This window comes from Parus major, chromosome 20 (assembly GCF_001522545.3).
Source record: "Parus major isolate Abel chromosome 20, Parus_major1.1, whole genome shotgun sequence".
Lineage (NCBI taxonomy): Eukaryota > Metazoa > Chordata > Aves > Passeriformes > Paridae > Parus > Parus major.
Genome location: NC_031788.1, coordinates 6,836,215 through 6,864,011, shown reverse-complemented (window position 1 = coordinate 6,864,011; position 27,797 = coordinate 6,836,215). Strand labels below are relative to the sequence as shown.

Below are 27,797 nucleotides of genomic sequence, written 5' to 3'. Positions count from 1 at the left end.
TCTGGGTAAAACCCCAACACACTCATTCCTTCTTTTCCCTCTTCAGAAGGGAACAGTGACCAGCCTGTGCCAGAACCTACTCTCAATTCCCACTCACCTTTGGGAATATTTAACAGGAATGGCTGATGTGGCCAATTCCTGGATCTCTTCTGCCACTGAAGAAGGGATGAACTGGACACACACCACCACCTCAACCTCCCTGTCTCACATCAGAACAAGGGTTGTACATTTTCATTAATGGATCAGGCTGGAAGAACCTGCAAACAGTCTCTCGAGCCATCCAGGCTTCCTCTCTGCCCTCCCTGCCACGGATACATTTGTATTATTTCACACTGATCCTTGGCAGCTTGATTTAGGGGGAAAAAGATAAAAAAGATGGGAACCTCATGCTGGCTTTGTGCTGGGTATGCAGCTGCAGCCCCACTCACAGAACACTGCTCAAATAACAAACCAGGAACTAAAAAAAAAGCAAACTATCTTTAATATCTCCCAAATCCCATTTAGAAGCAGTTTCATAGAAACATCACTTTCATCGTGCAATAGAGGCTGGAGGAGGGGCAGGAGGAGGGAGAACTGGTGCCACGTGCTTGTGGGCAGACACAGAGGTGTCTCCCAGGTCCTCAGAAATTCTCCAGCAGATCCAGGATCCGCTTCTGCTCGCTCTCCCGGAACTCCTGGTTCTTCCCGTCCCCGATGTTCTCCGCGTACTCTGCAGGGAGAGAGAAGAGGGACACCGGCTTTGAGTGCAACAGGAACAAACAAGGGCAACAGCTCCTGCAGACACCACAGCGAATCTACAGCCACTGCAAACAGCCTAATGGGAATTAATGCAAGAAGCGTTGATGGTTTTCCTGCCCATCTCCAGGGTTAAAGCTTTGCATAACAAACACCTGCTGACACTCATTAAAGCTTTTGTGGCAGACAGAGGCAGAGAACTCCCTGCTCTGGCCCAGCACCCTGGAGCACCCATTCCCTGGCATGGGAATCATGGCACTATGCCCAAGAAATGCAAACAGTGCCATAAATCACTGGTTTCCTAGGTCCCTTTGGACACTCAGTGTCATCAGGGAAGGTCAGGAAGGCTCTGTGACAGCTGTTAATCATTCCCAGTCCTGGGTTTAACCTGCCTGCTGTCCAAGCATCCTGAATGAGGATTTTTGCCAAGAAGACCCAAATTCCTCCATCTCCATCTGCTTTTAGCCACACAGAAGAAAAGCCACCAGCTCAGATTTAACTACAAACCAAACTCCTTGTCATCAGGAAGAGGACACCAGACGCTGAGCGTGGTGTTACCCATCCATGCACAAGGCCAAACACTACAGAACTAAACATTCCCCCTGTAGTTCTCCTTCCTGATATTCATTTGGAGCTGGCAGCTCTCATCCCCTACCAGCTCCCTCCTTCCTGCAACCAGAACCTGCATTTTCAAAGACGTTTTAAAAAGAAAAAATGAAAAGCAGGTTCTGAGCTGCGGAAGCAAGGAGCTGAACAAATCTGAGGAAATCAGGAGCAGCCTGATGGTTAAGACAGCGCTTCCCTGCCTCCGCCTGCTTGCATTCTTTTCCTTCTTCCAAACAAACAGAACAGCTTGTATTCAGCACTGAATGGTAAGTTGCTGTAGAAAGTTTGCTTTAATATTTATACGTTTAGCACAGCTACTTGCTCTGAGCTCCATCAAAGCCTTTGTTACAGGAGCACTGAAAGCAGTGAGGACAGCCAGAAGTTAGCTGATGTGGGAGTCTTCCCTCCTGTGTGTACATGCTGGCTCTCTCTCTCTCTCTCTATGTAAAAGCAGTAGAGTTCTTTGCCAAGCCCCTGGGAAAAATATTTTTAATATTTATAAACTGCTCCAGTAACTGTAACATGAGCAGGTGGTAACGGCTGAGGTTTGCTGCAGGTGAACCTGAGCTGCCCACTGTCCCGGCAAAGGGCCCAATTCAGGGCACCTTCCCTGGACGGAGGAGCTGCTCTCCACAGCTCTTAAAAGCAGCAGAAAGCTCCTACAAGGATGGATTCCTCGTAGCTCCCTGTGTATGGACTGACTGCTGTGGGACAGCCCAGCCCTGCTGCGCTGTGCGTGCTTTGGCTGAGGGCTGCACTGGGGATCCAAACCTCAGGCAGGAGATGGTCCCAGTGCACAAGGATGGGATCCCCTTCCCAGCCAAGGCTGGCACTTAGCTCAGGATCCCCTGTCCCCTCAGGCAGTACCAGAGCCTTCTGTCAGCAGCATGCCCCTGGAGCTGGTGCAGGAGCCAGCTCTGTCCCCAGCAGCCCCTTCCACGCTCCAGCAGGGGAACAGCTCCACTGGATGCAAGTGCTGGAGTTTATTGCAGCCCAAGGTCAACACTTCCCACCTGCAGTGGCCTCTCCAAACCCAGGTGAGGGACAGCCACAGTCCTCAAGCCTGGCACCGCTGCTCTGCCCCCAGCTGTAAGGATGGCCAGACTGCTTGGACTAGGGCTCAAGCAGGGAGCTGCTGAGTGCCACTAATGACACTGCCCTTCCTTTGTTCCAGGAGATCACCCAAACAAAAACAAGAAACAAATTCTTCTTATCTTGTCCAAAAGCTCAGCATTTCTCCTTCTAAACATCTAGGCTTTGTAAGACTAAAACCTCAGTGACTCCAAGGCAGAATGTTTACTGGGTTATGACAGATGCTAATGCTCATTTGAAGCATTAGCAGCTTGAAGACACGAGATAAAACCCCCAGAACCAGGCTTAACAAAGTAAATCTCCGACCAAGATTTATGTATTTACTTTTTTATTTAAAATTCCACCACTTCACTGAGATTGCTAAAAAAAAACCCCAAATGTAAGCTGCCCCTGCCAACAGTTAACCAGAGCTTACACACTGCTGTAGCTACACAAAGGGAAAGAGCCCAAGATTGGTTTCTGCTTCATTAGACAAAATACAATGGTTACAGAACAGTAAAAATCAATTGGGAAATACTGAGGCTTGTAATGGATATTGGAAGCTCTGGAGCCTGCACAGATGGAGGCACCATGAGCCAGACTGAGCTCCATCCTCAGAGCACACTGACCCTTCCTTTGTGTTTACCTGTGCTAATGGGTTTGGGCTGGAATGTGCAGCAGCCATTCCACATGCCCAGCTCTCAGTGTGCCCACTCACCTGACACCAGGTGTGAGGGCAGGGCCCCAGCAGGAGCAGCTCTGACAGAGCTTCCAAGGGAGCCAAGGATCAATGGCTACACCCTCTGGATCAGCAAGGAACAGCGAGATTTGCTGTTCCAGAGCCAAGTATCATTTTAGAGAGGCCTGTGCCTCACTCCATTGCCAATGACAGATGGAGACCAGGCACCTCCCCAAGACACAGACACTGCTGCTACCCCAAATCCAGCCTCCATCCCCAAAAACATCTCCCTAGCCAAGGCACCCACCACTCAGTTGTTTTCTTCCAAAGCATAAACTACCTGTCCTGTTGCAAGAAATGCTTGATCTTCCAAAAAAAGGAAGTGTGGGAGGACTGGTCAGCCTGCAGAAATGCATTAATGAGCCTCCCGTTATTCCCTGCCCACTCCTCCCCCTTGAAAGCTCTACCATAAGAAAACAGTCTCGCTTCCTTGCTTGCATCGTAAGTAATTCTGAGCCACCCCAAGGGATCCATCAGCTGTCAGGTTGCCAGAGAAACATGGAGAATATGTAGGCCATAAAAATCAAACTAAAAACTGAGCACCTAATTAGTATGCAAAAATAGAAAATAAAAACTGAACAAGAGCAAAACACTGAACAAAATGTAAAAATAAACCAGTCCTCATCTGTCCTGAGAGCAAGTTGGGAAGTAGCCTGGAAACCTTCCAGCCAAGGCTCAAGCTCCTGATCTCTCAGTCACTTGTAATAGAGTCATGTGCAGTTGACTCCAGTGAAGTTTTGGAAACCCCTTGCTGGCCCCAGCATCACACTGCAGGGTCCACACCCAAATCCCTGTTCCAGCTCCTTTGCTTTCCTGGAAGCTGTGTCCAGGGAACTGACTCCTTCAGAGAAGCAGGTGCATGTCCCAGGTGGTGCTGCTGTTACAGGCTGGTGAATCTGTGCTCACTATACATGTGGGCACAGGTGTGTAACTATCTCAAATTTCAGAGCCCAGTGCTGCTCCTGCCTCTTGGGTCCCACTGCAGGACTTCACAAGCACCCACTAAGAAATTTATTGGGAGGTTTTGACTATTGTCTCTAAAAGTCTCTAAAACTGGCAGGTATAAGAGCTGGGGAGAGCTGCAGTCAGAGCCCAAACTCTGTACCCATCCCTGCATTATTAACATGCCAATGTGTCCCTTCAGGCAGGGAACGTGGTGCTGCTGAAAGCACCCAACCCAGCACGACCCTGAGCTTGTAACACCTGACACAGCCGTGGAGAAAGTTTCACAATGCAAGTCACTGTCTGGGAAAAAAAGAATCAGATGAAATTGTAATGCAGCTGCCCTCTGATTCAGCTTGGTATGTAAATCAACAAGCCAGAGCCGTGACTGTGAGGTGTGCAAATCCAGTGAGGTGTGCAGACAACTCCCTCAGGGACACACGGCCCAGGGCAAATGTGAGAATCTGATCATGGATGTGTGCCGTACTCCACACTGGAAAGGGGCAGTTTAGAGGCAGGAATTTTCAAGTATCATAATTAAAATCAGAAAAGACATCCTATGCAGCCCCCCCTTCTCACCAGCAGGCATTAGCTTGCACTTCGTGGCCAAGGACAAGGGCCAAAGAGATTGCCTATAGCTGCAGGCAATCTCACACTGTCAGAAAATCACTCTTAATTTTGTCATACCAGCCAGCTTTCTAATTCCTTTTTTTCTTGTGTATGAGAAAGGAGAAAACCGACAGGTTCTGCAGGAAATAAGCTGTGTGTACCTGCCATTGTTGAAGTGGGGACAAGGAAAACCCAGGAGAACATTGTTGTTCCCAAAGAAAGCAGAAACATTGAAACACAAGCCCAGTGCTGCTAAACTTCCTTTCCCTCCAGAAGAAAATTAAGACTCCTAACCCCACACTGAAAACAACACAGCCCCTTTGGAGCAGATACATTCCATAAGGAAGCAACTTCCCCAGGCAGCTCTGGTTCCCTGCTGCTCCCATTAAGCCTCTCAGCTCCAAGGGGCCATGGGAAGAGGCTGAGTCCTGCCCTCCTCACCCCCAGTTCCACTGGCTGCTGCTGCTAAGGAGGGCCACAGCTAAAATAGGCATTGCTCTAATTCACCATGAGCATTAAAAATAACAAGCAGTACTTTAAAACTGGGATTGCAAATCACAACAGCTACATTTTAAAGCTATGGAGGATACTTTAATGCTATAATCCATATTAATCTGACACTAAGAACAAGACAAATACACCATGGGTAGTAATATGGTGCAGATGGTAAAGTGCAAGGCCATGTTAATGAAAGATGAGACTCCACTATTCTTCCCTCTAGCAGGCATGTACACTTCCCTTAAATATTTACTCTCACATTGATGTCAGCAGTGAATTCCAGCCAGGCTGGAGGTGATGGAAGCGTGGAGTGACGTGCTGTTCTGTGACAGCAGCTACAGCAAGTGTCCTAACTCAGAGGCAAAGCAAAGCACGCCACTAATCAGGGTGATTCCAGCCCTGCCAGCATCTCGGAACACTGCTCAGCTGCTGCCTGGAGATGCTCAGGAAGCCAAGGAGAATTACATGTGAAGGCTCATCCTGCAAAGCGATGACCAAGCTGTCCCCGGTAGCGATGAGACACTTGCACAAGATATCTCTACTCACCCTTCAGGATGTGTCGAACAATTTTAATGGAGCTGCCTCTCATGTTCAGGATCTGGTGAACTCTTTGACGAATCTGATGGGGAGCAGGACAGAGAAGAAAGAAATCTTCAACACAAGTCTATGCACAGCCTGAGCACCACAAAAACCAACTCAGGCTTGGCAGCCCACAGCATCTTCTCAGGAACACCCAGGAAGGCACGTGGCACAGAAATAAGAAGCCACAGAATGCATTCACAAACCCCCAATGCATTCAGAGGAAGCAGAGATGCAGCATTTTGCACAGATCAAGAAAAGCTGTATCTGTGCTTTTGTGAGACCTCCTGAGAGCTGGTCCCTTTCCCCTACTCCCTCAGCAATAGCATCAACATGGCCTTTCCATTTCAAACCCTGACCTCGCTCACACAGATTATACAAATTTAGTGACAACAATTGGCTTCTGACCCCACTAATGCCCTCCTATCTGCTACAACTTGATGAAGCTGTATGTGCAATAAACAGTAGGTTTCCTCCCCAAAAGGGAATTAGAGAAACAATTACTCAACACAGCATTTGCAAGGATTTAGAGCCCTGTCTGCACCGGGAATGCCAACACAGATGATCTGCCAACCTCGTACACAGCTTTACCTGGGGAACATTGGCATTACAGATCTCTGCCATGATGTAACAGATGAGCTGCAGCACAAAGAGCCCAGCATCCAGACGACGGAGGTAGAACTCGTCTTCCATGTCATCATCTATGATCTCTCCTCGACGCACCATGTCCTGTAAAGCCACACAAAGGAAAGGTGTGAGGATCCTCTCACAGCACTTCCCATTAGGAGTGGCAAAATGTTGGTGGAATTTGTGGTTTCTTAAGAACTGTTTTGTTCCCCCAAACATTACCAGCCATGTATTTCTCACCGAAGAAGTATTTTAATAATTCATTTAAATTCACAAAACATTTCATTCAATTTTGAAGAAGTTTTGCCTTTGCTGGTTGTGAAGTGTGTCCATCTGCAAGCTAAAATTTTAATTTAAACACACAAATCACATTTCTACATTGAGAAATGAGGGTGTGTGACTGTGGAAAGACCCATGTATCCATGATTTACAAGTCCTTTGTCAGAATGGAACAAAACCTACTCTTTTACTGGCCATCTGAGGGTGCTGTTCAGCAGTGCAAAACACGACTCCAGCACACTCTAACACCTAGAGGGCTTCTAGCTTCATTATTGACCAATAGATGAGAAAACACATCTGAAAATCCTGCACAAGGACAGCTTTCCCATGACCAGCCAGGCTCTTCCAGCTGTGTTTCTAAGAGGTGCTGCCAGGGCAGACCCAGGACAGGGCTTTTTTCATCAAAGAGCAGTGACTCCCATGGGAATGACAACCCACCATCCATTCTTCCTCTGCATACACAAGTTTCACTCACAGAGACCTGCCCAGAGGGAGGCCAGAGGAAGAGTGAAAGAGGCCATTCCATTCCATTCCATTCCATTCCATTCCATTCCATTCCATTCCATTCCATTCCATTCCATTCCATTCCATTCCATTCCATTCCATTCCATTCCATTCCATTCCATTCCATTCCATTCCATCTCCCATGTCCAGAGAGCACATCTTCAAAACACTGCCAAGAGCCACCTGGCAGCGAGCTCAGAACAGCCTCCTGAGCTGGCCCAAGGACATGCCTGTGCTCCATCCTCATGGGGAGGGCTGACAGGCCCAAGCAGCCGTGTCACCTTCTGCATTTTGGGGTTTGTCTTCTGGTTTTGTCCTTAAACAAAGGAAGCAGCTCGTCAGCCCCGCGAGCTCGCCGCAGCTCTGTGATTTATTCCGCAGCCGTCTGGCAGGTGGGCGCACGCCGGAGGAGCAATATTTCCTCATTAGAGCCATCGCCTGCGAGCGCTCCGGACCTGCAATGCTCCACAGGATGCGCCTCCTCGGGCACACGTGCTCCAGGCATGCATGCACACAAGGTCACCAGCACCAAAGCTGGCTGAGGCTGCCAAATTTTGCTGTTCTGTCAAGCCAAGCCCTCGTACCTAATGGTGAGTTGAGGGTTTTAGGTGTAAGAAGGAAAATGAGTCCTGTGCAACTCTCCCTGGAGGGGAGCAATGGATGCTCCCTGGATAGAAATTTGATGGAGTGGCTTAGACAGCTGATTCTCACTTCCTCTTGAAAGGGAGAGGAAAGCTTAGGTAGTGAAATATTCCTTTCCTCCTAGAAATCCAGTCTGCCAGTAAAAGAACTAGTTTGTGTTGTGAAATCAGCTGCTTTGGCTACACTCAGATGTGACACTTCAGCATCACATCCTGAAGACTCCAACACACGCATGACTGTCATTTACTCCAGGTTCTCAAAATCATGGGCACAGGCATGACTGGGCAAAGCCTGCATGTGAGCTCTTGCCAGTAAATAGAAAAATCCAATTTTGTGCAGAGAGTAACTTCCCTCACCCTAAATCCATGCCAAATGGCTCAAATCTGGTCTCTAAAGCTAAACAATGATGAGTCTGGCTAGTGAGAGAGCTGAACAGTGAGACAATTATCAAAAAAAACCAAAAAAAAACACTCAAGAAAGACAACACACTCACTCCCAAACCACTGCTAACACTCCACACTGCACACAGGCTCACTGGCTGCTCTGCTCAACAGTGCTAAATTCCTGAGCAGAAAAACAGCCACAGGCCAGGACTCTGAATCTCCAGAGCAAGAAACAAAGGCTGGGTCTGCTCTGTATTCTGATCCGAGCACGGCGATCACAGGAGCTGGATCCAGGCAGCCGCGGTCTTGATTACACAGTGGTGGCGGCTCTAACAGCCCCTCTCGCAGAGAAGATTATTTTGTGCCAGTAAATTAAGCAGATATGAATTAGAAGACAGTACAGTTTTAAGGTGCCTTTTCACAGTCCTCTTTTTGTTTTTTTTTTAAACCACAGCCACCCTTTCAGTGCTGATCTGGCTCCAATTCAGTACCAAGCAGCCCCTTTCCCACTTGGTCTCTTTTTCAAAGCTGTCAGTCGCTAACCTCCAAATGAGCGCTCAGGTGCCATTTCTAATCTGCCAGCAATATGTACTGAGATGCCCCTTGCTGATGGGAGAAGACAGCAATAAGATGGGCTTCTGTGAAGCTAAAATGAGCTTCTCTCACACTAATGAGGCAGGACTGACAGGCCTCGAGGTGTCAAGTAGAGACTCCAAGCCTAGAGATGCAAGGGATGTGCCAGTGCTGTACCAAAGATCACATTATTCCATATGGGCACTGGAGATTTCTGCATCCTCCTCCCTCCTCACCCTTCGCTCACCTTCCAGCACACACTGCACAAATGGGCAGAGCAAAAGGAGTGGGTACTGATCAAGAACAAAGAACACCTCCAGGATCCTGGTTTTCCATCCTCACCACTCAGAACAGTGAGGCCAATCCAGGTGGACAGAAATGAGCATGTTCCAAATAGCTGTGCACCAAGACGAGAGATGGAGTCTCTCCCCTTACTACTTTCTGTCTCTATCACTGGCAAGAGCTGAGGGATGCAAGATGTGCTCAGGGTGGGCCTTCAGACCACAGGCTAAGAGCCACACTCACAGCCATCACGTCCTGCCCTCAGCACAGCTCCAAGCAATCCAGTCTTTCTATACCAAACTGAAAGGATGGGCTAACACAAATCCCCACCTGTTATCCTCACCTGTGGATACCACACTCATCCCTAGGAGTTCCACCTCTTCCTTTCAAGGATGGAGTGGCTCTGCTGTAGCACAATTAGCATGTAATTTGTAAGTCATTATAGCACAAAGTGTCTGGTGAGAATATTTTATTGAATAAACCTGATGAGCATAATTTTCTTTGGAACTATAAAAATATTAAACTATCTCTTGTCATTTCCTACCATCTTTAGAGATCATCAAGGCTATTGCTGCCACCCATAATTATACCTCATTTTAGAGAGAGGTAAAGGCCACAGGATGTTGCACCGTTTCCTACAGAAATAATTAAAGAAATTGAGAGGAGAACAAGATATTTTCATTAACTAAAAACTCTGAGAAAAGTGCTAAGATAGGCATCAGGTGTTGGAGACAATGCTCTCATGGACTTTGCTCCTGGGTTTCCCATGGCAATTAGGTTAATCACCACGTTATCACCTCTGAACCTTTCCGAACAGATTCCACTGAAGCAAATAAGGGGGTAACACTGAGAAGGAGCTCAATGACTGCATCCTGTTTCACAGTCCAGATTAGGGTGCAGATTATTACACCTGTCCCTCCTCAGAACAGCCAGATTCAGAAATCCCTCCACTCCCTTCCACCCCCAACCATTCCATCACCATCACTGCCATGGGCTGAAAAGCAGGGCTATAAACCAGATCACTACAATAAGCCAAGCTAAAAGAAATACAAAGAAAGAGAACTGCAAGAGCAGGAGCTTCTTATGCCAGCTGCACTACTAAAGATAAAGCACTCAGTCATTCCTTGTGTAAGCAGCTTTCCACTCCTTGTAATGCAAGACTTACACCAGGATACTCTGTCCATCAAACTCGGATCTCACTCTCATCAGTGTAGCCTGAACCTGTGAAATCTCACCAAATACCATTTTTCCATGGGGCAAGGAGAAAGGTGAGGATCTGTATATTAGATTTCTGGGGTACTATGTCCTCTACTGCAAGGGGAAGGTCAAAAGCCCCCCCAGTGATGGAGCACACTTTCTAAAGTGTTCATACAATCCACCTCAGTGATTCATGTGCCACAACAAGGAACATTAAAGTGCCCCATAAATCCTGTCACAGCCAGACAGTGCTGTGATGTGACAGACAGAATGATGGCTTTTGCCTATTTCTGTGTGGGGAATATGCTTGAGCCACTTCAGATCTCAGGACACCATGTCCCACTGACCATCTGATGCTACAAAATAAAGCAAATGAAAATTCTCCAAAAGTGTTCTGAGCTAGGAATGAACTTCAACATATTTTATACATGTTGTGGCCAATATGTTGCACCCATGAGATGCTTCTGCCAAATCCGATTATTAGTTCTAATAGAAGGTAAAGAATTTAGGTTGATTTATTTTGGGTACAGGAGGAGAATCTGATGTCCCTTAGATTTACTTCTTTTGTGCATTTAGTAGACATGAATGGGTTAATATTAATTGAAAAGCTTCCACAAAAGCTTCTTCACACACAAATTTCCTCCATTCCTGCTTTGTGCTGGCTGTTTGCTACAGATGTTAATGTTTGCAGGCTGCTCCAGAGTGTTCCTGGATAAAGGGCACATACCCTTGCTCTGCATGTGGTATTTTAGGGCTCTGTACAGGCAGCTCCAACAGACTACAAGGCTTCAACTGAAAAAATCCATTCTGGATTTTGAGTTCTAAAACCCCCACAGCAACACCAAAACGTAGAGAATAAATAATTTTTTGCCCTGTTTTGAGGAGGAAGGACAGAGCACAGAAGGAAAGCAGGAAAGGGTAAACTCTGTTTTCCTCCAGGCCACCGCTCAGTGGTGACGCTGCCGCTGTCCATATGGAGCCTGAGTACTGGCAGGAAAAGCAGCTCCATTCATCACTCACTCCCGTGCCTCTTTGAGCAGCAGCAGTGCTCCAATGCCCTCGGAATGCTTGGCAGTGCCCAGAGAAGCAGCCTTGGCAGAGGGCAGGCAGCTGTTTGTCGGGGCCGGTGGGGGGCTGCTGCCCGTGGCACGCGGAGCGCGCGGCGAGCGGGACGGCAGCTGCAGCCATCGCTCTCCATCGGCGCTAATCAATCTCACACCCTCCCCAGCACTGATACAGATAATCTTGTGGGAAGCTGGCCAAGCTTGCTAACAGCTCTGCAAGCTGCTTCCTGACTCCAGCCGCTCGTTCCCTTTTAAAAGGTCTGTTCCAGTTTCAGTTCCAAGAAAGTGCTGTGCTGTACCAAGGCTCGTGTCACTCAAACATTCACTGCTGGTGTGCAGGGAGCACACAGCCCTTGGCTGCACCTCAGCCAACTCATCAACACAGACACTTCCTCGCCGCTGATCACAACTCTGCAGACCAGGGTAGGAGGCCTCACACATTATCATGTAATTGTCTCTCTGCATTTCACCTGCTCTCCATCTGCCAAACCAAGCAGGACTGCAGCCAGGTAAAAGTGAAGGCAAATTGAAGCACAGACTTAGGTACTTCTGGTAAAATCCACTCTAAGACACAGCCAGAAGCATTTGTAGAGAAATTCTTGGACCACTTTATCTGAGGTTACCTGGAATTGGAAAGTGAGGCAATAGGAATTAAGAGGCAACAGCACAGGTATGAGGGCACACCTGAGGATAGTGACTGGCAGGGCCAGAAGTCTTGTGCAGATGATATGGCTGTGCAGAGGTGTTACAGACATGACCTGGCAAAACTCAAGCAATACATACGTGTTTCTCGCCATCAATCTTCTTATCAGCTGCTTGCATTGCATCCAGGTACTTAAAATACAGTTCCATCAGCCTATCAACCTGCAAAGGCAGAAGAGAGACGTAAGCAAGAAAAAAGAATAATGCAATTATCTTTAATCCTTCATGCAATTTTGTTTTCCTCTCAGCTTCAGCCTTCACAAAGCAACAGGCAGCTCTGTCCCTCCCAGGAAGGAACATGTTACAGAAGGAGGGTACAAGTGCTGGCTGGATGAGCACATTGGGGCTGCAGGCATTTGGATGTCATCCTGTATGGGAACACAGTCCCTCAGTGCCAGATAAATGGCAACAAACAGACATGTGTCCCCAGCTCACTCTCTGTGCTGTGGTCCTCCAGGCTCCTGGTTTCCCCAGTGGACTTGTCTATCCGTGCTGGATGTTCCAGCTCTCCCACTCTCCTCTGAATTGTGTTAGGGCAGCTGAAATCCTATCTAGTAATTATCTACAATTGGTAGAACAGGTTATGAAAAACACCTTTAAAACACACTAATGAGGAATACTAAGGAACCAGTATTTTTCCCAGTGGCAGAATTAAAAAATCCCTTGGGATCCCCGGTTTGCAAAAGCTATTTCTTTTCTGCAAAGCTTTGATCTATCCACCACCATGTAAATATTTTGGAAAGAATTTCCCAGAGCAAACACCACTAAAGTGAAACATTCTAGAAGAGGGGAATGTTAAATGTGTACCACAGCAACTCCTAAACTCTCTGCAAAAGAGCTTCACCAGACACACTGGTGCCTTTCCACGCTGTCCTGATCTCAGAGCACGATGTAATACTGCAGATTGTCTTCTACAGCCAAGACACAACCCAGGACAGAATTGCTACTACCATATGCAAGAGCACCAAAAAACAAGAGCACAGGGGATGTAGAGGCCATGCACTAAATGTCCAGTTTTGCAGTGTGTAGATATGATGTGAATGAGAGAACAAAGGTCTGTGACAGCAGAAGTCTCTGCAGGCAGGTACAAGGATGGCTTTTCGTAACTCAGCGAGCGCACCAGGCACCCTGAGCAAGAACCCTCCCAACCTGGCAGCCCAGAGACTGAGACACACACTCAGCACTCACCTTCTCACTGTCATTCTCTGTGAATTTATTCAGTAACCGTGTCCTCTGCTGCCCTCTCAGGTTTCGCAGAAGGGAGGCCAGGATGGAACAGACATGCTCTAGAAATACAAAATGAAAATTGCATGCTGAGATCAGGAAGAGGAGCTTATTTCCCTCTGTAACATGCCATTAAATTTACTATTAACACTCCAGCATGTAGCTGTTGATAAGCAGAACCCTGGCTCCCTCCCATCATGGTGAGAGGAGACAGCAGCAGTAAGAGCCACAAGCCATGTTTGCAGAGAGCACAGATAGCTCCTCATTCCAGCCCAGCCAGTGAGGCCTCCTCCTCCTCTGCCTCAGGGACCTAAAGCACCTTACATAGAGTACAAGTTCCACTCTGGCTTTCTCTTCTTTTAGGCCTAAAGGAGCCCTGGACAAAGCCAGAACTATCACCCAAACCCTCAGGTCACCCAAGCAGGGACAGCTACTAAAACAAGAGAGCTGGTGAAAGAGAAAACTGCACTTCTGCAGAGACTGAAGTGGTATGAGCTAGTGGAAAAATTCTCAAACCAACCACTTTCATTTTCAGAAAATCCCATCAATGAATATAAACAGGCCACAACAAACCAGAAACAACCAAATAAACATGTTTACAATCTTCTCGATTGCACTTGGGGCTCATATTTTTCAGCACAAATCAAGGAGACAAGTAAAAAGTCAAGGCTGCAAGCACACAGGAGACACCTGTGTCAATGTCCCACCACTCTGAGAGGTGACTGAGCCACTTGCCTCGAGCCCAATCACAGCAGTGCAAAGCAAAGGAGAAGGGCTTGAATCTCCCTTTCCAAACGAGTCAGTACTGCTTCCCACCTGCATGACTGCATTAAACACAGGGCTGGTGGTTTAGCCACCCTAGCTTCTCCAAGATGTCCTCACTGTAATCCTGCTGATTAAGACTGATGAAAATTAATGGCCATAAACACTTCCTCACCCATGGTGGTGGGCAGCAATGGGGCCTCAAGATTTGATATTTTCAGAGGAGGAAACAGCATGCAGAGGAGAGGGATCACCATCTCATCGCTGTCACACCCTGCACTTCCCCAGCGCTGCCCAGCCCAGAGCCACGAGCAGCCCAGCACAAAGAATGGGTTACACCACCATGTTTGCTGGAAGCTCCTGCTCCAAAACTGCCTGGGCCCTGGCAGGTGGAGGCACACAGACTGCCTGCCAATCTGTGCTCCTCGCTGCACAGATTATCTGCATCCTCCACAAGGGCAGCACGAGGAGAGGCTGCACACGCGCACGCACACCCCCCATTTCATTAGCTGCTTATAAATGGAGCTTCCTTTTCGAAACAGATTTCTGCCTGAGGTGGTGTCAATTTTTCATGTTCCAAGGAGATTGGGAGTGCTGCCGGCAGGAGGAGCAGGCAGATAACAGGTTTATCGGGTGGCCGCACCGTGTGGCTGCTCCGTCATTCCGACAGGCTAACGGGGGTGAAGGATGGCTCCGGGGGTGTCAGTGCACAGAAACTGTTACTCCACAAAAAGCTACACCAAATTAAGTGTTGACATTAAAAGCATCATAAAAACCTTCAAGTTCTTGCATGATCCCATTTTCTTAAGGAGAAAGAAATTCAACAAAATGAAGATTTTTTTTTTCCCCATATATGCCAACATATGCTCTGGTGGTTTAGGAAGAAGTCAGCATTCTGTATGTCACACTATTTTTTTCCACAAGCTTCTTTTTTTGGAAGTGTTGATGCAGCATTTTAGGAGCAGTATTCTCACCAATGATCTATTTTCATTGCTTTTTTCCAATATTCCTTTACTAGGAAATGCATTTTAACCATCATTTTTGCTTTGGTGGTTGTATGCAGATATTTATCCATTTTATCAATGGAATCTTTAAAACTACTGACAAGTCTAAAGGAGCTGACACAGAGGTTTTGAGAACAAGGTTATTCTTTCAACATATCACTGCAGAAAATCCAGGAAATATTTAGTTGCCTGGTCAAAATGTTCAAAGAAATATTTTAGAGAAATATTTCTGATCTAAAATGGCTTTTTATCAGCTTCCTGAAAAATAACACACTAGTGTGTTTTATGCTGCACCCCAAAATCAAGGTTATGCCTCATAGTGCAAGTCCTGACCCAATAAATACCAACATCCATGGGCAAGGACACTGGCCAAAATGAGGACAAAGCTTGATGGAATGAGAGGCTGAGTTCATGATTTGGTGGATTAAAGTGTTTGCACAGCCATGGGAAGGGAGAAACACAAACCTTGGGGTGCAGGTTCCCACAGATGGGGTCTCACCATCTCACCAGACTGACCCCATCTCCATCTCACATGTGCAACATTTATAAAGCTGTAATCACAATATTTGCTCAGGGTTGGATCTCCTTTGGGAAGTGGTGAGTAGCTGATGCTGTTCTGAGTCCCCAGAACGCAGAATCTGCAGGTGCCTGGCTTTGATCTCACTGCAGACAGAGGCCACAAGCTGTGCATTGCCCCAGGGTGAAGCCACAGGCACACTCCCTGCTACAGAATATTCTGGGAGCTTCTTAGGAATGTAACACTCAGCCAAGGTCCACATCACCTGCACAAAATGCATCACTTCCAGGGAGGGCACAGACAAGGCCAGAGGCAGAGGTTGCAGACAAGCTCTACTTCAAAGAATGACTAAATGTGATTCCTTTGAGAAGGAAACACCAAACTGAGCCATGCTGAAACACCACAAAGGTGCCTTCACAAAAACAACAGGTACCAGCTGGCAGCTACTATGCATCAATAACAACTTTTTTTCATGCAAACATCCCAAAATCCCCTAAATTCCTGGATGTGGGAAGATGGGAGGCTTCTCTCTCATCAGCCAGTAGCACTGCTGCTGCCCCATGGCTGGCTCACCTGCAAGCCTTGCTGCTGCCCACGATCCCAATCCTGCAGGGCACCATCCCAGACACATCCCTGGCTCTAGGAGGTCATATTCCATGTGCTTCCTGCAGCATCACCTCAAGCTCTTGGGAGCCTTTCCCTCTCCAGACAGGCACAGAGACTTCAGCATGCAAGCAGTGTTTAAAACACCCTAATTAGATCGATCTTGACTTCAGCTCGGCGTGTTGGAATACAGATTAATCTATTCCATGGCTGGCACTGGCAGCTGCAACAGCAGGAGGTCCTGTCAAATCAAGCTGTAACATTACACTCCTCTGCCTTTATTATCCCCACCCCCTGCCTTTTTTTTTTTTTTTTCTTTTTTTCATCTCATTAGAATGGACATCTGCCTGGCAGGGGAGGAAGCTCAACAGTGAGGAAGAGGAGGCAAGCATCATCCTGCAGGAAGGGGACAGCAGGCAGTTCTGGATGCCAGGGACAGCAGCCCATTGGAGGCTAAGCAGGATGATCTGGTGAACCCAGCAGAACACATTTCAGAGCTTTCTGTCCTGTAAAGAACGATTAAGATAAATTGTAGCTTCTAATTAAAAGCAGGAAAATACTAGCAAAAAAAAGCAAGCCAGCTCTTTGAGATACTTTTATCCCTCCTAGGCACACAACTCTGTGGCCTCAGGGCTTCTGGGAAACCTGGATGAAGCCACTGGCTCATCCCAGTATTACAGGTGGCACTGGAACATGCTATCCCAGTGGTGTAGCATCAGATAACCTGTTTTCGTGTTAATAATCTACATTTCAGAACAGTAACCCACCCGAGTATCACTGCACTTTGCCAAGAAAAATCTTATCTTAAAATACTGAGAAGAAGCAAGAAACACCAATTTTATGGATGGGTGAAGGGGGGCCTGGGAGGGTTGGAAAAGCTCCACACGCAACAGCCCTGGTGAGCTGGATCCAGCCATCAAACTGAACATAAAACAAAATTCTTTCTATTGACTGAGAAAGTTTATTTTTCTGATGTTCTTACAGCGGAGCACGCTCACTTTAATTGAGATAAATTTAACTCTGTTCTCAGCATCATGGCTCACTCAAATCACAGGTTCCTGTCGGAGGGTGATGGTGAAATAACAAATTGGCATAATAAAGTTCTGCTTAAACAGACTGATGCCTTCCCTGGGTGCTCACTCCTCAAGACCACCAAAAGAAAAACACTTTCTGCTGCCTGGCAGAGGGTGCTCAGTTAACACCCATAACTCCTCATCAGGCCATGTTTCTGCTGCTGCCTTTTCAATTCCCCATGCCCAGGGAACCTGGCTCTGCAGCAAACATTCATTCCAAGGGCTCTGCTGCCTTTAGTGCATGTCATAAAGGAGTAAGAATATATTTACTAAGAAATGGGTTTTGTTGTTTTTAAAGGGAGGGTGTAGCTGAGGATCTCCAAAAGAGGCTTCATTATTGATAGAGGGCAAACAAGCAAAACACCTCAGCGATAGGAATTCTCCTTTGGAAACTGGCTGAACTAATTCTCAGGATATCAAATTAAGCATTCCTAACTAAAACTGACATCTAAGACAAGAGAAGGCTTTTAAATGAAGATGAATTGGACAAACATCCTTTTATAGTTCATTATGCTCTCCAAGTGAGCAAAACTCGGCTGCAAATAACCATCCTGAGAAAGAGCAGGAGGATATACAGCCTGTCGAGCCAGCTATGATTGCTTCACTACAGACTCTCTAATTCAGGAGGAATTTGTTTTTTCTCCATTTTTAGCTCTCTGAGACTGTTCAAGAATTTCAAACCAGCATCCAATGCTGTGACTTGACTGTGCTGAGAGCTGCTGCACCCTCATGGACAGAGGGACACTCCGACCCTCAGCTCTGCAACAAAAAGGTTTTGGGAATGCAGATGTTCATATGGCAACCCCCACATTTCAAAAGTCACAACACTGAAGTGTTCTTTAAAATCTTACCCTCTATTTATGCCAAGAACCACTCAGAGACAGATTTCTGTCCATTCCCTGCAATCACAGACACTAAAGGGACACTGCTTCAACCAGCTCACAGCACACATCCACGACACAGCACCTCCTACACGGCCAGGCTGGTTCTCTTTGTGGCTGTCCAACCCAGCTGGGCACTCACATGTGAGTACTGCAACCCCACAGACACAGGAAAACTCCATTTCTGTCTTCAGCAGCAAAATATTTCTGGTTTGAGTTGCTTCACTGCCTCAGAAAAAGGGAAATTGCTTCCAACGAGTTTTTTCTCCCAAATCTAATATCTTAATATAATGATCTGTACAAACACAGGCAAAATTCAAGTGTAGATAATGTGCACTCAGTTAGACACCACAGGCCCAATCTTCGGGCTCAGATCATCCATAAAGATGGTTAAGAAATTTTCCCTTTCTTTTTTTTCCTAATTACATAGTGTACATAAAGCATAAATACGTGCAGTTTGGATTTAAATTGTTCACAGGCTCCCTAGAGTAAAATAATTTTTAAACACTGACAGTGTTTAAAATGTAGCTAACCAGCACTGACACCTTTATGCTAGCATTTAGAAATGAAGAAATACATTACAGAGAAGTTACTTTTATCAAATTTAATTTGGATTATAAATTTCTGCGATAAATAAAAGCTCAGCAAGTCACATTGAGATTTTTTTTCACCAGGGTATTTATTATTTTGTCACATTCAGAACACTGCCTTAGAGACAATAAAACAAACATGGTTTTATAGACTATCTCTTATGTAAATAGCATCACTGCTATAAAATAAAGACAAGGGAATATTTTCCTACAACCATCAGGTACACACAGAAAATTTGGTGCTTTAGAGATTGAGCACTGGATGTCCTGTGAGGGGTGAGGTACCTGAAATGTACCAGTGGGTGCCAGGACTGCCAGCCTGGCAGCCCTTCAGCCACTGCACACCAAGGGACAGAGGGACAGGCTGGACAAACCCCTCAGCAGAGCTGTTTGGTACCTCACCCACAGCATTTTAGCTGCCTTTAGGCAGCTGAAATTAGGCTCCAGGTTTCAGAGCCCTCTGAGGATTTTCTGTTTGACAGCACAGCCTGGGATGCTCAGCCTGACACCATCCCAGCAGCAGCGCAGAGAGGGCAAGCACAGCCCAGCTCCTCAGAGCTGCTTCAAATAAACACTGATGCCACTGCTGCAAAGCCACTCCAAAGAATCCTTTCAAGGAATCTCTTCCTCCATTTGGCATACACATGAAAGCTCTCCTAATAGAAGACTGTTCTAATTAATTTTTTTAAAACAGATTGAACACAGGATAAAGTTTTTATGAGAAAATATGCAGACTGAACAGGAGTGTTCTTTTTGATCAACAGACAAACGGATAAGCAAAAAGCAGGCTGTTCCTAGGACCAGAACAGCACAGAGGGAACCAGTTCCATCATGCCACACCTGCACCATTACCCTAAAAGCCAGAGGCACCCAGGAGCCTGTGCCATGTTCCCCCCCAGGGGCAACTACTGCATGGTTGGGGCAACATTCAGCAGAGTAAAAGCACACTCTGTGCTGCTTACACCGTGTCAGGACAACGCTGTGATAGGCTCCAGGGGACCCTGTTGAACATCTCTATTACCTCCTGTCATTAGAAATTCAGTAACTCACCTGCCCAGTGATGCAAAACAAAGAAAATTGGACTTACTACCACAGCCTTTTAGGGAGAGTTTATTTTAATAGAACTGATTTCTGGACTCATCTTAATGTTCTCCATTTCTTCAGCATGATAATGAGACGGAGGTGTGATACAAAGCCTGTTTGCATGGATCACTTCATTTTCCTGAGGCCAGATTGGCTTTTCATGCTATCACAGAAATAGTCAGGAACTGACCCTGTCAGGGCTTTCCAGACTAATCCTCACAGCAGCCAGGACTGCACACAGGTATCAACTGCAGTCTCCAGAAGAAGCAGATGAGACAGAGATTAGCTCACTTTCTAAAACTGAAAAATTAAGTCAATGGCATGAGCCACAGACTCAGATCTCTACCCAGAAAGCTGAAGCTTTCTTTCAGTAAGAAGAATTAAGCAAACCTCATGTTCACACTGCAAATGAAAACTTCAAAACATCCCCTAAATCCATCGAAGCATAACTGCATATTTTATTACATAAACCTGCAATTTAATTACATAACCTACAGAAACCAAACCTATCTCTACAAGTCCATTGAATAACCCCCAGACCACACAACAGCATTTCCCCCTCACCATTATCTACCCAAGACAAGCAGCACAAGGAAGATAAAGTGACCAGAGCTGCCAGCAGGTGTGTGAATTGTTCTGGGGTTGGGTGACAGGTGAGCCCCTGCTCTCCACCTGTGCCAGGAAAGGAGCCACTGCCACACATATGCCCAACCATGCCACTGGCCATTCCATGTCCTCAGGAGGGAGGACAAGCAGCTGTCCCCAGCTCAGCAGCTCTGCCACAGAAAGGAGCTGCTCAGTCCCAGCCAGTGCCTGAAGCCAGCACCCAGAGAGCTCTGCAGGGGCAGCACCTCCCTCCTGGCCTTGGGAGAACACCTGAGCTGCCAGGACAGTCCCAAAGCAGGAGATTTGGGTTTCGAGCTCCCATGTTTTTGCTATTTCTTTCCATTTTCCCTTGGCTGCTGCAGGAGCTCAGGATGGATCCTAGGCATATGTGAGTCCCACTCACACCTCTTCAGCTTTTGACAGTATTCACCCTCTGTAGAACTGAGCTGAGCAATGAACTGGCACAAAACCGTAAGCATCACTGGCAGCATTTAAAGTTTCTTCCAAGATACAGTCCATGAACAACAAAATGGGGAAGGCACTGTTACCAGGAGCAGGAAGGACTGACCACTCAGCTCAGTATAAGGTTCCACAGTAATTGTAGTTTTATTCCAGAGCAGGTCTCTGTTAAAGCAGTTTTCCAGGGTAGAGAGTTAAAAAATATAAAAAGAAAAAAAAAAAAAAAACTTCAAAAGCAATGCAGTTTATTTCTGCAATGCCTGATGTTCATCCAGTCACACTTCAGTGCTCAGAGCCATGAAAACACTGCTTTTGAGGTGACATTTGTAGTTGCCTCATTACTCTTTTCAAAAGAGTTTTGCATCAGAGTAAGAGCTTCAAACAACAGACTCTACAGGAGTAAAATAACTTATTAACAGCACATGAAATGGAATCGCCAGGAGCTGCTGATACCAAAACAAGCAGGACAAGTGTGCCCTCAACAGCCAGCTGTGACAGGGAGCAGCAGGCTGGACACCCAGACCTGAAAGCTGCAGAGGGAGCCCTGAGAAGGTGGGAGCTGTGCCCTTCCCTCCTCCCTGCAGGTACTTTTCAGACACTGGCTGTCCATTCAGCTCCTCCATGGCAACAAGAAGGATCTGGAAGCACACCTACCTTCGTGTTCTTTTTCAGTTGTTCCCACTTTCTTTATCTTTTTGGGTGATTTCATGAAGAGAGGGAAGATGGTTCTCAGCCCAAGGATGTCCACAAACTTGTGACAGTTGTCTGTGCCCTCTGGTCCGATCATGGCATGGTCCAGCACCTTCAGGGCACTGCTACGGGAAATCTTCTTCTCTCTGTGAAAAGAGGCAAATTAAATTGTACCTGAGGAGCTTTGGAGCACCCTGCTTTAAAGACACAAGGGAAAGGAACACAACAAGAACAAGATGAAGAGTCTGAGCACAAGCTCTAAGCAAGATTTTTCTTCTAGGAGCAAAAACACTGTATCAACAGTAACTCTTTTCAAAACTGTCTTGGTTATTTTTTTTTTAATGTCTTTTATTTCTTTTTATTTCCTACTTTTATTTCATTTTATGTATTTTATTGTCACGGTTTTATTTTCTTATTTCTTGGCTACTGAAGAAGATACTTTTCCACTCCTTTACAAACACTGGCACAAAACAGAAGGGGGGGGCTGGGTTGGATACAGAAAACAAATACTATCACACCACAAAGATCAGGATTTCAATCTAATAATAGTTTAATTTAACAAAGGAGTAAATTTGGTGAGCACAGCTGGGTCAGTTATAATGATACCTCATCCCCAGGAACCACAATGGAAGGAGGCAGACAGACTCTGGGCTGTTCTGCTTTAAAGCCAGTTCAGGGTGCTGATGGTGGTAACCCACACCAATAACACAGGGACACCCTGAAAATGATCACCAGCTGCCCTGTGCATCACAAACCAAACCAGAGCAATTTATAATCCATCCAGGGGAAAACTGAACTGAAAAACTGGTCAATAATACAGCCCAGACCAAGTGAACATCAGTAGAAGCTAACATGAGCTTGGAGAACATAAGCCACCAGTGTCCCCAAAGGCCAGCCTAGAAGGACATTCCCTCCAGGACAGGACAGGCACAAGCCTCATCACCTTTTACCCTGAGCACATGCCAATCTCCTCTGATCCTACCCAGCTGCACACTGAGCCACCAGGATCCTATGTCCCTCAGGCAGGGGTTCCTGAAAGCCTCCAGAAAGTTGTGGAAAACTTCCCTGCAGAGACCCAACCTCATGAGCCCCTAACAACAGGCAAACTAAAATATCCATATATGAACACCCCAGCCTGAAAGAAAGTGACCCTGCCCAGTGCAGCCAGAGGCACCTCTGACCCTGTGGTGGGAGGACAGCATGTGGAGCTGGACTCTGAATTCCCCCCACCAGCCAAGGCTATGCAGGAGGGTGATTTGGCACCCCCAAATCACCACTACAGAGAGCTAAAAATAAAGTACTCCTTAGGCCAGATGACACCAGAAATGTTTTCAGGGGAAGTAATTGCATATTGATCAGCATTTAGGAAGGCTGTGCAGGGCTGAGCTCTGGAATATTCATTGGGTTTAAGTTCAGGCTTTTAGAGATCAATAGCTGCTTGCCTGGACTGTCTGGAGTTGATTTTATTTGAAATATTTATTCTGCCAGAGGGCAAGCAGTTTATCTTAGTCTCATCTGTGCTTATTGAGGGAACTTTTAGCTGAACACTAATTCACAGACAAGCAAACATGAGAATCACCAAACGTGGAGGGGCCTCAGTGTTCATGGAAACTCTGAATTACAACTTTATTCACTGACCATTGTTTTGCTCCTTTTAACACCTGTACATCTGAGACAACTCTTTTGATACATTTATTATTAAAGAAAAAAAGAGGTGCTGACATTATCTGTACTTTCCACATTAGCAGAACATAGCCTTTAACTTTCCAAAATACCAGTAAAAGCAGAACAGTAGATTTCCTGGGAAAGTGTGCATAAAATGGTTCCGTTTAATTAACCAGAAGATTTAGTAAAGAGACAGCTTATGTTTCCAGGGGTCATTAGGAACAGCAGGACAAGAAAACATAAAAATATTTTAACAATCATAAAAAAATATACCCTGAAATAGCTTTAGAAAAGCTTCAGGGAGCTCTATAGAGTTGTCTTGTTTTGCTGTACAGGAGACAAAAGCTTTTATTGAGGGTCAAGGAAAGTCACAGCATAGCTGCAAGGACAGAACATTTTGTGGCCCTAGTGATGCAGGTCCCTGTGAGCTCCCTGGGCTGTGTTTGTCTCTGTGCATACACATGCTCCTCAGTTCATAGCTGGGAAAGCCACTCATCATTTTTCCTGAGCAACAGAGAATCTCCCTGACACATCCCCCGGGAGCAGCACAAACCCAACACAGTAAACTGCCTGTCAGGGTGCACCAGGGAGCTGACAGGACAAGCCTGTTTTCCTCTCTTTTGGCTAAAATGCAGTTAGGTTACTAAGGCAAGACTGAGGGACTGAGCACTAAGAAGTACTTCCTGACCTGAAAAGAAAATGTAGTTTAATTCTAGGGGACATTTCTTGACTTTCCGCTGGTGGCTACTACCTTGGTTCTGATAAACATGTGACATAAAATAAACAAGCTTCCCTTGGTGCAGAGATATAAGTTAAATAATTATATAGAGCCCTGCTCTCATTCTGCTTCCAAACTCCCTCCTTCACTCCTGCTGTCACCATCTTCATCCCTCTCGACCTGCTCTTCTCCCAGACCCTCTGCTCACCTCCCATGTGGCTTGGTGAAGCCACAATTCTCCAGGGCCAACTGCAAGTCCCAGATACAGCATGAGTCAAGGACCCATCTGGCCATGGACATGCACATAAGGCACATCAGCCACACTGGGCTCATTCTCAGGCATTACCACTGACCCCCCACAAACCTGGAGAAGTTCACATGATATAACATTGCCTTTTGCTGTTGGCCACACATTTTAAGGCTCAGCACAACAGAAACCATCCTGTTCTCATGACTATCTGTAGGAATATCATGAGCACATTAAATACTCATTGAAAGCTGCTGCAGCTCTCTGCAGGTCTGTGTGCACAACCATCAATAACGGAACGACTTGGCTGGATGGATCGGGCAGCACCAGACACAGAATGCTGTGTTCCCTACGACAGTAATGGAGATTCAAGCCTGATATCTTTATTCTCACACAGCTTATCTATCTCACATCATGTCAATACACTTTCAACTTTGCCTATTTGTTCTTTCATCTGCACAGGCTGTGGTACAGTGATTAACCACCTCCAAAGTAAAACCAAAAAATAACAAATCTCTACCCCCGGCCTTCACAGGACACCAACAAGAGAGAAAAATACTCTGCCTTGTTCGTGGGCAAGGTGGTCAATCACAACTGAATGGCATGTCTGCTCTCTGCTGTTTATCATGAAGGTATCAAGAAGATACAGATGAACAGCTCCAGATCACAACTATCCACATTCACTACCTATTTACAACAACAGATTGTGGTCACCTCAGCTGCTCTGTCCAAGAAAAGCTGAGCACCTGTGAGAGCTTCTAAGCACTAGAAGTGGATTAGAAGAGTTAAAAAAAATATAAAATAATCAGCTGTCAGTATAGTACATGCCTGTGGACAGTAGTGACAGAAGCTTCTAGAACAAATTCTGTGAATTGTTAGTTTTTTTCCACTGTTGCTTTACCAATTCCACTCAAACTGCAGAATCCACTGACTGAGGCCTTGGAAGCTCTGTCCACCAGACAGAGTTGCTGCTGACAGATCCATCACACTCTGTTCCTCCCAACCCCTTTGCAACTACTGTGGGGGGCAAAATGCAGCCAAGGATAAATTTTCCTCTTGTCATAATTTTCCAGCTGGGATCCTGGTGCAGAGAGTGCTAAACAGTAGAGTCAAAAAATGGGTAAAAAGCTCTTAAAAATCCAAACACTGAATCCCACCCACATGGCACAAGAACTCCAACTAATTAGTTCTGCAAGGCTGGTTTAGCAGCTTAGGACTCCAGGCAGAGGGAGGCCTCCCTCCCGTTCTTAGTTTTGGAGCTTTTCCTTAATTAGCCTCAAGAAAACCCAGTGTTCCTATTTGAATAATCCACGTTGGGTTATTTATTCGGTTCCCTGCTGCTGCACATTCCCCAGCCCTGAGCTGCAGGAGCTCAGCATTCCTGGCTGGTGCTTGCTAACCCGCCAGCACACAGCCTGGCACTCTGGGGACAGCCAGACAGAGCCCGCTGTGCCCTCCCGCAGCTCTGGGGAGCCAGACAGCCCAGCAGACACAACTCAGTGCCAGGCAGCAAGAGCAGAGAAACCTCAGAGGTTCAGGGTGTGACAAAGCACAGCACAAGAAATGCAAACTTATGCCCCATTCACAAAAGTAATTCTTTTATCAGCATCCACAAAAATTCAGCAGTTCAGAGGCTACACAACACAGTGGAGACTGAACTGCGGTACAAAAGGAAAAATGTTTTCCCTAGAGACATCCAAAGGTCCTCTCCTGCCCTCATGGAGGTCATTTAAATCCTTAGAGGGTTTACCTGACCTACAGCATTCTCTGTGGCTGACACCCAGATGAAAGATCTGCCACTTTCCAGCAGCCACTGTGGCAACCTCAGTACTCAGGAAATAAAATTAAAGACAAAGAGTGGAGATTCTATGTCTGTGAAAGTCCAACTTACTTACCTGCTGAAGAAAGAGAAGACATACAAATATCCTAACACAGAAGTTTTAAAATACAGCCACAAATATCTAGCCAGAACATGTGTTGGCACATCAAAAGCAGGAAGGAAATCACAATGCTAATGAGGTACCTGAGCATCAGGTTCATCAGCTGCAGACCCTCACCCTTCAGGAAGCGATCACGGTTGGAGCTGAGCATTAGGCAGGAGCAAAGGGAGTCAAACAGGTTCTCCATCATTTCCTGTTCCTCTGCTGTACTTGGATTGTGCCGTTTAAACACCTGAATGACAAAGAAAGCAGTATTATCCCCAAATGTTGGGCTGTGCTGTTGCAGAACACACGTGAAGAGTTTGCACCCAAAAGCTCCAGCACCTGACAGGTGTCATCAAGTGACCACACAGGTCACTGCTGCATCCTCTGTAGTGCTGCCCTTTGCTGCCCTGACTGTGCACTCACAAATGTGCAGCAGCCTGGTGCAGGATTTAAAGGATAATACACAGGGCCTGCAAGGGGAAGGGCAAATTAAGTATGTGGATAAGCTGATTACCAGAGATTCCTACACAATTCATACCTGAGGGTGCTGAAGGTAACACTGCCTGAAGAAATATAGGTGAGCTATGAACACACTACCTTCAGCCAGCTCAAACACAGGCAGCCCTGTGCTTGGAGTGGAGCATGCTGAAGATGGACCAATTCCAAACCCTGCCCACCACCAACTTGCCATGAAATTATAATGTAATAATTTAACTTCCGTGTACGTCAGCATTAACATCTTTACCAAAGGGATTCATCTCACTGACCATGGATGACACACCACATGGAAGGTATTTGAGGACTATGCCACACCCAATATGAAGCACCCCTAGGGCTGCACCCCAGATATTTTCCACTCCTCCCACCCAGCCCAGCAGTCTCCCGATGGAAGAGGAGGCATGTGGGAATTACTCACAGATAACTGCTGAAGCAGCACATCGATCCCATCCAGCTCCCCAAGCAATTCTCTGTTGTCTAGACAGAGGTGGGGGGAAGGGGGAAAAGAGAGAGAAAAATGAAGCTAACTGTCAGATTTTACAGCCATCTAACACTGATACATCAGCAAACAAAATCAATACAGCTTGACAGAGCACAAAAGCGCAGAGAAAGAGAGGGTGGAGGCGAGGGAGCACATGGAGGAGAGTTAAGCCAGCAAAGGGGAGCTGGAGGCAGAAAAGGCCTGCTGTGATCTGAGAGAAGCCTGGATTCTGCCCTCACTGACAGAGATACGGCAGGTATGGCTCACCATCATTATTCTGCAGCAGAATTGCCAGCACCTCACTGCAGTACAGCTTGTTGGCATCAAAAGGCATCTTAGCCTGTGGGGGAAGGAAAGAGACCCATCAGGGCACGGCCCTCAGCATCTCACTGATTTGAAGAACATATTAATGAAATCACCAAATGAATGAGCAGCTCTTAAAATAAAACACAACAGTAATTCTGCAGTTTTCCTTCAGTGATAAACAGTAACAATTCTAATTCAGGAATGATGGGAGGTACATGTGGGCTCATGCACACATGCAGAAGCTCCACTGTGATCCTTCACATGGCCCTGCAATGGTAGGTTTGGCCAAGATGGCTCAAAACTCCCAAGTACAGTTTCCAGTTGTTTGCCACACAGAATCTCTTTCCTGTGATATATTTTCCACAATGTTATGTGGGTGCATGGCACTTATCTCTGTTCTGGAAGTCCGTGCCTGTCAGCAAAACCAGAATTT

General features: G+C 46.4%; 1 protein-coding gene across 2 annotated transcripts in view; it reads right to left on the bottom strand.

Moving 5' to 3' along the window:
* Window positions 1-458: 458 nt before the first annotated feature.
* CTNNBL1 (catenin beta like 1) overlaps window positions 459-27,797 on the bottom strand; it is a 47,166-nt gene continuing 19,827 nt past the window's right edge. For both annotated transcript variants that reach the window (XM_015647686.2, XM_033519114.1), the window contains exons 8-16: window positions 27,326-27,398; window positions 26,996-27,054; window positions 26,178-26,326; window positions 21,489-21,670; window positions 13,221-13,318; window positions 12,114-12,194; window positions 6,371-6,508; window positions 5,747-5,819; window positions 459-709 (exon numbers count right to left, since the gene is read on the bottom strand). In XM_015647686.2, coding sequence (XP_015503172.1) covers window positions 621-709; window positions 5,747-5,819; window positions 6,371-6,508; window positions 12,114-12,194; window positions 13,221-13,318; window positions 21,489-21,670; window positions 26,178-26,326; window positions 26,996-27,054; window positions 27,326-27,398 — 942 coding nt within the window. In that variant the 3' untranslated portion in view covers window positions 459-620. The remainder of the gene's footprint in view (window positions 710-5,746; window positions 5,820-6,370; window positions 6,509-12,113; window positions 12,195-13,220; window positions 13,319-21,488; window positions 21,671-26,177; window positions 26,327-26,995; window positions 27,055-27,325; window positions 27,399-27,797) is intronic.